This window comes from Nilaparvata lugens, chromosome X (assembly GCF_014356525.2).
Source record: "Nilaparvata lugens isolate BPH chromosome X, ASM1435652v1, whole genome shotgun sequence".
Taxonomy (NCBI): Eukaryota; Metazoa; Arthropoda; class Insecta; order Hemiptera; family Delphacidae; genus Nilaparvata; species Nilaparvata lugens.
The window spans coordinates 88,862,039-88,874,311 of record NC_052518.1 but is presented as its reverse complement, the minus strand read 5'-3'; the positions used below and the strand labels follow the sequence as shown (position 1 = coordinate 88,874,311).

Genomic DNA, 12,273 nt, shown 5'->3' with positions numbered 1-12,273 from the left:
AAGCTCAATTTTCATACCACTCTGCAAAATTTACCACTATACCATTACTGCATAAATGTTGTGACTTATAAGTCTATGAAGTATCTGGTTCTAAGTTCTAAATTGCCAATTTCCATGGTATTTAAACAACATCTTAGCTCATATTCATCTTAGCTCATTCTCATATTTACATTCACAACCAGTTTTGTTTTCTCAAAAAACACAAAAATCAAGCAAAAACAGAAAAAGTGCATGATCGTTGTTTGGCAACAATCTACATTACAGTTAGTTGAATTTGAAGTAAAAAATATTCTTTTCTCTAAAACTTTCTGAACTATAAACTGTTCTATATAAAATTATATTTGTAATTGTGTGATATTTCTTTGTATTTTTATAATCTTACTCATATTTGTGTAATATTATCTATTTAGTTGTAGTCCTGTAGGCTTACTATTGTTGTTCTTTCCTCAACGTTTGTTTTTTTTTGCACAGGCTGATATGCTTGATTCGCAGGGGTCAAGGCCGTGTCCCGGCCTCACAGGGCTGCGAAATATCGGGAACACGTGTTTCCTCAACTCCATTGTGCAGTGCCTGTCAAACACAGACTTGCTGAGGGAGTTCGTTGTTTCTGGTGAATACCTGAATCACATTCGATCCGAATCCCGGGGAGATGTGATACGCGCATTTTCAGACCTTCTCAGCGATATCTGGATTGGTGAGAAGGCGTGTGCTGATCCTACAAACTTCAAACTGCAGGTAAAAAACTTTCCTGACTCTGCACCTACTTCAAGGCGCAAACGAACCCCAGTGATTCCTTTACCTGATCCTACTACGAAAAAAGCAAGAAAACCCAGAAAACTCAAGATAGAAAAACCCAAGAAAGAAGAAAAGGTCATTCATTTTCCTTTCTCATTCCATTCTCCTTTTTTCCATTTCATTTTGCACCATCCTCCAACCACCTAGGGGGCATACACAGAGTGTTTTCGAACTTCCTACCAATATTCTAGGGCATTGTTCATGGGTAAGAAACATATCTAAATATAATTTTCAAACTGTCCGAAAGTCCTTGGTTACTCGTACAGCCGCCATTTTGTTTCTTCATTTACTAATTTTTCCTTTATAATGGCTGAACATACGGAGGTGAAACTTTGCACAAACATTTATGACAACTAGACAGAGCTACAGAAAAATTATGATTATTTTTAAAATTCATAAAATAAAATGGCGGCCGTTTAAAAATGTATTTCTCAAATGAAAACAAAACCGTTGATTTTTCAAAAAGTACGTTAACATTTTTAGTGAATTTGATTTCCCTGGAATATTGGTAGGGTGTTCGGAAACATTCTGTATATGACAGTGATATATATTGATCTGTCAATAATTTATTTTGTAATAATATTATTATATGTCTTTTATTATAATTATTATTCAGCTGTATTTGTCAAAATGATATAATCTATTGTTACTCTAAATCTCATAATGAGCAGAGAATTGGTCATTATAGTAAGCACATATTGTCCACCAGTTCTTCCTTAATTTTTACTCCAAATTCTTCCCCAGTACATGACATGGCAATCCCCAGCACTTTTATAAACAAAAATTTCAGCATTCTTCATTCCTCTCTCATACATACTAGTCAGATACATGTCATCTCAGGTTTTTTCTGTTTATAGTTTCGAATAATAGAAATGAAGCTATAGAAAGAATAAGTATTGAAAAGAACTACTCAGATTCATCATCTGCATGTAAGAATCAGTTCTTGACTAATTTTGTTGCTAGAAAAATCAAAATGGAAAATTAGGTTTGCAATATTATGACTCAGTAATATTTCCATTTCTAGTACAATTCAAAATAATACAGCTTTTATAATATGACTCGGATTTATTTCGGGTTCGCCATCTTTATTTCGACGGTATTCATTATTGATCTGACTGAAATATTCAGAATTATACTATAAGTATATAACTAGTGTGAATATTTTTATTTAATATTTGACTCTTAACAGATTTTTTTGCTTTGCATGTTAATTATGGAATATTGCGTTTATGATTATGTTGTGCGTAATTCTTGTTTTTAATGTGTGAAATATTATGTTCTATAAGCTTATAATTTTATTTGTGATATACTTTTGCAGATCCAGCGGTTTGCGCCTAGATTTACGGGATATAGTCAGCAAGATGCCCAGGAGTTTCTCCGGTATCTGCTAGAAGGTCTTCATCAGGACGTCAACAAGGTGACTTCATCTAATTCACAATTTAGCTATTATTTATTGATTTATTGGAAAAGGCACATGTTAAATTTCGATCGCCGCCATTTCATTGCCTCGCAGTTCTGTCTGCTTCTGCAGTTCGAATTTCGCGCCACTTGTCGCTCTTGTTGACCAGTTTTTATTGTCATGTTGTTTTTACATTGTTCATCTATTTTGTCATGGTTTTTTAATCATAATTTTGTCTTTATCCTTGCTATCTTTGGTATTGGCATTTATATTTGTCATTTTGCATCATTTTTTGATTTGGTTTTTGTTAGTCAAGCTGGCTCTAGTTGGCATTGACTCTTGTTCTTCCTTCCTCCCAGACCTGCTTAAGAAATGTTGAAACTTGCGACGGTGAGCCCTTTCATTGCTCAAATTTTCAAGTATTTAATTAATTTTACCTATGTTTAATCTCTCAGTTAATCTGCAGAAATTGTTCATTCTTTTGATACATAATTCATAAATTTCTGTTCGTTAGTTTTCAAAGGACTTGCAGTTGCAAATTGTCTCGTGTTCAAGTGAGGTTAATTCTGCTTGGCTTGTTATTTGCCATTCCATTTCTGCTTCAGAAATCTCAAACGATTACTATTTGGTAAATTCATAAACTCTTGTTTGAAATAAACATTTCTTTTCGACGTCACTGTGATCATTGGTCAAGATCAATCGGTAGCTAGCTCCTGTTCAGCTCTACCCAGAGTTCCTTGTGTCTATACATATTGGAACTATCGGTGCGATTCCGAATTCTTCGGGTCCCCTCATCTCCAACACTATGTTGGGAAGGCTTTCTCGATAGCGAGCGATCTCCACGAGAAGTCACCTTCACTCTTCTGATCAGACTCGTTTTGGGTGAAACGAGGATTGCTTTTCCTGGGTCCTGTCGCCCGCCTGTCTCCGTCTTCGTCCTGTGCTGGATCCTCATCGTTGGATGCCGATTTCCTGTGTGATGATTACTGGTCCATCTACATTGCCGTCCTGCGCGATTTCGCCGTCTTTGGGCGTCCTGGTCAGTCATCTCGGTCTCTCCCCACTTCATTGCCTGTGGTCGCACTCTCAAATCCTAAGTTGAGTATCGTAAATTTTATGTCATATTATTTGCCTTTTTTCATCATAAGTTTTATTTTATTGTCAATTATTTTAAGATTCTCTAGTGGTCAATGTTGAACCCACTGAATTACTTACGTGCACTTTCAACAATAGTGCTTTACTCAATTCATGAACAGATTTATTTATGCAACGACTCGAATGTATATTACTGAAATCAACTGTCAAATCAACCTTGAAGTTATCCAAGGTCAATTCATAACTTTGAATAATTCTAATGAAGATAGCGCATAGCTGCAATTCATTGCCATTCATAGCTATAACCTAACCTATCATGTTCTTTGTGATTTATCCAACGAGTCCCAATTTGTGGGCCATTTGAATATTGTCGGATATGACTTCAAGCTATTAGTTATATTATATTATATCTACACTTCTCAGCTAGCATGATAGTTACAGTTCTTTATTTGAATACTGTATAAACAGAACCTATGAGTTCAGACATCACATTAATTGTACTAATTACAATCTTCTACATTAAATGCAACCTTGATAAAAATTGAATACAATTACATCAAGGTATTACATATTATATTATCTCATATTCTACATTATTTTGATTGATTTAATTGTATTGTATTGTTTAATGATTCTATCCAGAATCTTTTGTAGGTTCCTATCTTTTGTTACTTGTATTGGAAGTTTAGTAGATAAATTCACTTATTATTTTATTGATCTCAAAATATTTGATTCAATCTTTGTATGTGGCCATCTGCCTATTATTATCTTATTATTATTAAATCTTATCTGGTTGATTCATTTAGTCTTTTATTGGCGTACTTACCACAATTCAAGCTATCAGTATTTTTATGCACAGAATTCAAAGATTTATTTGTAGGTATTTAAAACAACTATCATCCACAGTCCACTGCCCTGCCCTTGGATTCTGTCATAAAAATTTGATCCACCGGGCCGTCAATGGCTTCAGCAATCTATGGATGAAATTCTATCTTTATCTCAGGTCCTCCATTCATTTACAAATTTTAGTAACACCAAATAAGTTGTTGTATTCTTATAATTACCTTTGTTGTGATAAGTTAGTCTCTACCTAGGCTAATGCACTTTGTCTTGTGATTTTTCATGAAACTGGCTGGTACTGTAAGGCATGCTGCGACATGTCAATACCAGAAACGACTGCGACCTGAGGCAGCACTGATCCAAACTGCATATGGGCCTGGAACAAGCTGCACAATCAAGCTGTGCTATTGTATGCTCCCACTCACTCATTGGCTCACAATTGGACTACTCACAAACGTGGACACATCTATCAGTGTAACGCAGTCTCAGTGAACTAAACTGTACCTCAGGTCGTATCAATCTTTTACATATATATTTCAATCATAATATTTCATTCATATTAAGAAAAATGTCAGACAATGAAGAAGACTCTAATGGTGTACTGTCTGCACCACACAGTGCTATAGAAAGTATTGTAAAAAGTGTAGAGTGGTTTAGTAAGAGTTATAGTAATTTTTCTGTAAATGATGAAGGCAATTACTATGAATTATTGACTGCTAAAAATGAAATAGCACAACTTAGAGCTGAGTATGATAAAATTAGTAAAAAATTGACAGTAGAGGAATTACTCCCACTCAAGCCAGAACATTTTGACATAATCAAGAAATTTATCACAATTACTTCTAAAATAAATGCAGGCTTAGCTTCTTTTGAAAGAGAATTTTTCAATGTACCTAATGTAGCAATTTCTGGTGCACCAGTGGTGCCACATCCAATCATTGCTAACACACCGCCAGCAGTGGCACCACCTCAGCCTCAGGGCTTCAAATTACCGGAAATTCCTCTGCCTAGATTTAATGGCAATTTTGACTGCTGGCTTAATTTTCGATCTGCATTCGCCAGTATTGTAGTTGACAATCCAACAGTCTCAAATGAAATCAAATATTTGTATTTGAAACAGGTTTTGTCAGATGAAGCTCTGAACAGAATCAGCAATGTCCCAGCTGGTGACTTCAAGTTAGCATGGGCTGCCTTAAAGGAACGTTATGATAGCCCTATGCTGATAGCTGATAAACATGTCAGTGCTATCTTAGCTCCGCCAGCTCTTAATTCCAAATCAGCCAGCTCTTGGCGCATATTTATTGATCATGTTAAGCTTAACATTGATGCTCTTGAGTCTCTTGATTTAGGTATTGAAATTAAGGATCTTCTGTATATGTACATTATTGTTTCACGTTTTGATGCACCAACACTTAGAGAATGGGAACGTCACAACGCTCTAGCAGATAAAGTCTCATTGAAAGGTTTATGGAGCTTTCTGGAATCTCAGCATAAAGTCGCTCAAGCTGTTTCATTCAACTTTTCAAATGTCTCACAGAATTCCACAAAGGCTGCTACTGGACATCCTAGTAAACCAATTGGTCAACAGCAAAATGGAAACAATAAATTCTCTAATTTTCAGAAGTCACTGTCTTGTCTATTCTGCAAGGACAATCATCACAACATATTCAACTGTGCCGCATTACTTAAGCTTACTCCTTCTGCCAGATTGGATGCTGTCAAGGGAAAACGTTTGTGCTTCAACTGCATTAGGCCCTTTTCGCGTGAACACAGCTGTTCAGGTGCTTGTCGTCAATGCGGTAAGGCTCACCATACCTTGTTACATGGAGCTTCATTCAATGGGGCTAATTCCAACTCTATTCAGACTTATCCCACTCGTAGAGCTCAAACTTGGGAACGCTCTACTAGCAATTCTAGTGGACAGGCAATTGACAGTAGTCAATCCACTATTGGTGAAACCAATGTAGCTCCAAACTCTCAGCAATCTATGACTAAAGTCACAGATCCGGTTGCTCAGGCCACTATCAACTCAATTTGTAATGTGTCTTCAACACACAGGTCCTCAATAGCAATAATGCCAACAGCTGAAGTCATTGTTATTGACGCTCAGGGTAAATCTATTGCATGTCGTGCATTGCTAGATACTGGCAGTGACTCTTGTTTGATCTCTGAAGGATTAGCTGCTCGTTTATCTCTGCCACAGTTGCATAGGAACACTCTAATTCATACAGTGTCTGAAAGTCCTTCTAAATCAACAATCACTCATGAAGTTAATGTTAAGTCATTTGATCAAAAGTGGTCAATTGCAGTAGAATGTCTAGTTGTAAGCAAAATATCACTCAATTTGCCACCCTTTGATTTGGATATTACAGCATTCAAAATTCCTGATAATATCAAATTAGCAGATCCTAACTTCTTCAAATCCAAGGGAATTGACATCTTGCTTGGGGCATCTGTTTTTGGGGATATAATGTTACAGGGTCAAATCAAACTTGAATCAAAATCACCCATTTTACAAAACACAGTCCTGGGTTGGATCTTGTTTGGCTCATTGCAGCTTAAGAAGCCTATTGTGCGCCCACATGATGCACACTTTAATTTCATCTCCAGTGTGGACATTTCTAATCAGTTAGAAAAATTCTGGCAAATTGAAGAGCTGAATCAACAATTGCCACCATCACCAGAAGTAATCAAGATGGAAAAACACTATTTGGAAAATGTGGTCAGGCTGGATGATGGTCGTTTTATGGTCTCTTTACCTCGCAAAGAAAACTTCTACACACTTGGACAGTCAGAATTTCAAGCCAAAAAACGTTTCAGTTCTTTAGAAAGCAAATTGGCAAAACATCCAGAGCTTAAAGCACAGTATACTGATTTCATGGATGAGTACCAGAAGCTAGGTCACATGAGTCCTGTTTCTGCTCCCAAGGATAATGAAAAGGTTTATTACATCCCGCATCATGCGGTCTTTAAACCAGACTCCACTACCACTAAACTCCGTGTTGTTTTTGATGCTAGTGCAAAAACGAACACTGGCATCTCACTTAATGAAGTACTTTTCAAAGGTCACACTGTACAGCCTGATTTATTTGATACGGTTTTACGATTTCGCCTACATAAGGTTGCATTCACAGCAGATGTGGCAAAGATGTATAGGCAAGTGAGGCTCCATCCTGATGATAGGAATTTTCACCGAATATTTTGGCGCAGTGATCCCTCACTCCCACTCCAAGAATATTGTTTAAATACAATCACATATGGTACTGCACCAGCTGCTTTTCTTGCCACTAGAACTCTAAATAGGATTGCAGAATTAGAGTCTGAACCTGAATCCCCTGTTTATCAAGCTATACATAGGGACTTCTACGTGGACGATTGCTTTTCGGGGGGACCTACTGTAGAACAAGCCACACAGCTGGCGCAAGACTTGATTTCAACTTTGAACAACGGAGGTTTTGAGCTTAGGAAGTTTAGGTCCTGCTCCCCAGAATTAATTAAATCAATTCCATCTCATTTAATTGAAACATCTGATATCAAACCTTTATCAGGCACTAATAACGGACTTACTAAAGCATTGGGGTTATTTTGGCATTCCCAGTCAGATGAATTATCCATTGACTCTAATGTGAACAAAGATGTACACAAGGTTGCAGTTACCAAGCGTGAGCTATTGTCAGTAATTGCAAGTATTTATGATCCATTAGGGCTTGTCAGTCCAGTGGTTGTGCTTCCCAAAATATTACTTCAAAAATTATGGCTATTAAAGCTGGATTGGGATGACAAACTCCCCTCTGACTTACTTGTAGAGTGGCTAAGTATTTTTCAGCAATTGCCGGATATTGCTCAAATCTCAATTCCACGTTGTGTTCTCACAATAGACACTCAAATCACTATTGAGTTACATGGCTTCTCAGATGCAAGCTCTGCCGCTTATGGAAGCTGTGTATACGTACGTTCTATTTCCAGTGAAGTGCAAACTAGATTGCTTTGTTCTAAATCGCGCTTAGCGCCTCTTAAAGTATTGTCAATCCCCAGGCTTGAATTGCAGGCTGCACTGCTCCTAGCACGCTTAATCAATCGTGTATTGAATGCTTTTAAAATACTTAACATAAAAATTTCACAAGTTTTCCTATGGTCTGATTCAACTACTGTTTGCAAGTGGATTCAGTCCATGCCTGACCGTGGGGATATTTTTGTTGCAGTTAGAGTCGCTGAAATTCAGGAAACTACTTCACAATTCAATTGGAATCACATCAAAGGCTCAAATAACCCAGCTGATATTGTTAGCAGAGGGGCAACCCCCTCTGAACTTTGTAAAAACAAACTGTGGTGGCATGGCCCTGCATGGCTGGCTAGCCCTCAAACTCACTGGGATTCATTTACCTCTAATTTGATAGTTTCTTCTTCCTCAAATGTAGCTTTAGTTAATTGTATCCCTAACCCAGTATTTTCAAACTTGATTGACCGCATCTCTAACCCAAACAAAGTGATTAGAGTTACAGCCTACCTCTTACGATTTGTATACAACATGCGCCATCCTGATAACAAGCACGCAGGTGAATTGCTTGTCTCTGAGATTCAAGATGCTGAAATTCGCGTACTACAGTCAATTCAGGAAGAAGCCTTTGGCATGGAATTAAACCGACTTTGCTCCAAAAAGGAACTTGATGCTGGAAGCAATCTTCTCCCCTTATCGCCATTCATTCATGATGACAATTTGCTAAGAGTAGGGGGTCGTTTGATGCATGCTGATGTGCCATTCGACTTTCAGCATCAAATATTGTTGCCAGCAAAGCACAAATTCACTAAGGCTCTAGTGATAGCCACTCATCAGCGCTTGGCACATGCCGGCGTACAAGCCACCATGGCTGCTATACGCCAAAGATTCTGGATTCCCTCTACCAGGCGTGTTATCAAGAATATTCTACGTTCATGTATTAAATGCTTCCGTTTTTCCCACCTTAAATCAGAACAGATGATGGGCCAACTTCCAGCTGTCAGAGTAGGCATTAGTTCACCCTTTCTCAATGTAGGAATTGACTATATGGGCCCATTTAACCTGCGTTTGGGTGGTCCCAAGTCACGTTCATTTAGCAAGGCTCATATAGCTCTTTTTATTTGTATGGCCACTCGGGCCATTCATCTCGAAGTAGTTACTGAACTGTCCACCAAGGCTTTTCTTGCTGCACTTACTCGGTTTGTCTCTATAAGAGGCATTCCAAACTCTATCTATTCTGATAATGGCACTGCCTTTACTGGTGCTAATAATGAGCTCCAAGGATTGTACAAATTTCTTTCTGACACTCAAATTCAAAATTCGCTTCAAAGGTCAGCTGCCAACTGGCGCATCCAATGGAATTTTATTCCACCTCGTGCACCTCATTTTGGAGGTCTCTGGGAGCGCTCTATCAAGAGCTTCAAAAATATTTTCAAAATTGTAACTCTCAAGCAAACTCTCAACTTTGAGGATATGTATACACTCAGTGCTCAGATTGGAGCCATCCTCAATTCCAGACCCATAGTTCCACTCTCTGAGGACCCACTGGACTTGGCCTATCTCTCTCCAGGTCACTTTCTTATTGGGCGTCCACTTAATGCACTTCCTTGCAGGCAACCTCACACCAAACATGTCAACCATCTTGATCGCTGGCTCAAAATTTCGGAGATGATTCGCCAGCTTTGGGAACGTTGGTCTCAAGAATACCTGGTAACATTACAGAAGAGGGTCAAATGGACTTCATCAGCAGACAACATTACCGTTGGAACATTGGTGTTATTGAAAGACCCCGGCACTCCGCCTGCTGTGTGGAAACTTGGCCGCATTACTGAAGTCATAAGTGGTGCCGATGGTAAAGTCAGAGTAGTCATGATCCTGACTGACTCTGGTGTGTTCAAGCGCGCTCTCTCCAGTATTGCGCCGCTTCCGTTGGAAGACACAATGGACGACAATCTCATTTAACATATTTTTTTTTTTATTTATGTTGGAAAATTCCTGAATTTCCCAACGGGGCCCAGCTTATGTTAAATTTCGATCGCCGCCATTTCATTGCCTCGCAGTTCTGTCTGCTTCTGCAGTTCGAATTTCGCGCCACTTGTCGCTCTTGTTGAGCAGTTTTTATTGTCATGTTGTTTTTACATTGTTCATCTATTTTGTCATGGTTTTTTAATCATAATTTTGTCTTTATCCTTGCTATCTTTGGTATTGGCATTTATATTTGTCATTTTGCATCATTTTTTGATTTGGTTTTTGTTAGTCAAGCTGGCTCTAGTTGGCATTGACTCTTGTTCTTCCTTCCTCCCAGACCTGCTTAAGAAATGTTGAAACTTGCGACGGTGAGCCCTTTCATTGCTCAAATTTTCAAGTATTTAATTAATTTTACCTATGTTTAATCTCTCAGTTAATCTGCAGAAATTGTTCATTCTTTTGATACATAATTCATAAATTTCTGTTCGTTAGTTTTCAAAGGACTTGCAGTTGCAAATTGTCTCGTGTTCAAGTGAGGTTAATTCTGCTTGGCTTGTTATTTGCCATTCCATTTCTGCTTCAGAAATCTCAAACGATTACTATTTGGTAAATTCATAAACTCTTGTTTGAAATAAACATTTCTTTTCGACGTCACTGTGATCATTGGTCAAGATCAATCGGTAGCTAGCTCCTGTTCAGCTCTACCCAGAGTTCCTTGTGTCTATACATATTGGAACTATCGGTGCGATTCCGAATTCTTCGGGTCCCCTCATCTCCAACACTATGTTGGGAAGGCTTTCTCGATAGCGAGCGATCTCCACGAGAAGTCACCTTCACTCTTCTGATCAGACTCGTTTTGGGTGAAACGAGGATTGCTTTTCCTGGGTCCTGTCGCCCGCCTGTCTCCGTCTTCGTCCTGTGCTGGATCCTCATCGTTGGATGCCGATTTCCTGTGTGATGATTACTGGTCCATCTACATTGCCGTCCTGCGCGATTTCGCCGTCTTTGGGCGTCCTGGTCAGTCATCTCGGCCTCTCCCCACTTCATTGCCTGTGGTCGCACTCTCAAATCCTAAGTTGAGTATCGTAAATTTTATGTCATATTATTTGCCTTTTTTCATCATAAGTTTTATTTTATTGTCAATTATTTTAAGATTCTCTAGTGGTCAATGTTGAACCCACTGAATTACTTACGTGCACTTTCAACAATAGTGCTTTACTCAATTCATGAACAGATTTATTTATGCAACGACTCGAATGTATATTACTGAAATCAACTGTCAAATCAACCTTGAAGTTATCCAAGGTCAATTCATAACTTTGAATAATTCTAATGAAGATAGCGCATAGCTGCAATTCATTGCCATTCATAGCTATAACCTAACTTATCATGTTCTTTGTGATTTATCCAACGAGTCCCAATTTGTGGGCCATTTGAATATTGTCGGATATGACTTCAAGCTATTAGTTATATTATATTATATCTACACTTCTCAGCTAGCATGATAGTTACAGTTCTTTATTTGAATACTGTATAAACAGAACCTATGAGTTCAGACATCACATTAATTGTACTAATTACAATCTTCTACATTAAATGCAACCTTGATAAAAATTGAATACAATTACATCAAGGTATTACATATTATATTATCTCATATTCTACATTATTTTGATTGATTTAATTGTATTGTATTGTTTAATGATTCTATCCAGAATCTTTTGTAGGTTCCTATCTTTTGTTACTTGTATTGGAAGTTTAGTAGATAAATTCACTTATTATTTTATTGATCTCAAAATATTTGATTCAATCTTTGTATGTGGCCATCTGCCTATTATTATCTTATTATTATTAAATCTTATCTTGTTGATTCATTTAGTCTTTTATTGGCGTACTTACCACAATTCAAGCTATCAGTATTTTTATGCACAGAATTCAAAGATTTATTTGTAGGTATTTATACCAACTATCATCCACAGTCCACTGCCCTGCCCTTGGATTCTGTCAGCACAAATCACAAAATGATTAGGAGAGAATAAAAGGCTCAGGCCTTTTCACCTACATTTATAGTGACTAAAAAGTCAATATTTGGCAGCTCTTAATTGTTAGATTCATTTATCTAGTCTATTCGCGTCTTCTTGTAAAATATTTTTTATCTATTCAAAATTAGATTTGAGGT

The 12,273-nt window shown here is 37.6% G+C and overlaps 1 protein-coding gene across 9 annotated transcripts in view; it reads left to right on the top strand.

Moving 5' to 3' along the window:
• LOC111046942 (ubiquitin carboxyl-terminal hydrolase 2) overlaps positions 1-12,273 on the top strand; it is a 29,683-nt gene that overhangs the window by 2,281 nt on the left and 15,129 nt on the right. For 6 of the 9 annotated variants that reach the window (XM_039442618.1, XM_039442617.1, XM_039442624.1 and 3 more), the window contains 2 exons: positions 472-735; positions 2,114-2,212. In XM_039442618.1, the coding sequence (XP_039298552.1) occupies positions 472-735; positions 2,114-2,212 (363 nt within the window). The remainder of the gene's footprint in view (positions 1-471; positions 736-2,113; positions 2,213-12,273) is intronic. The other 3 variants (XM_039442621.1, XM_039442619.1, XM_039442620.1) reach the window with 1 other exon arrangement.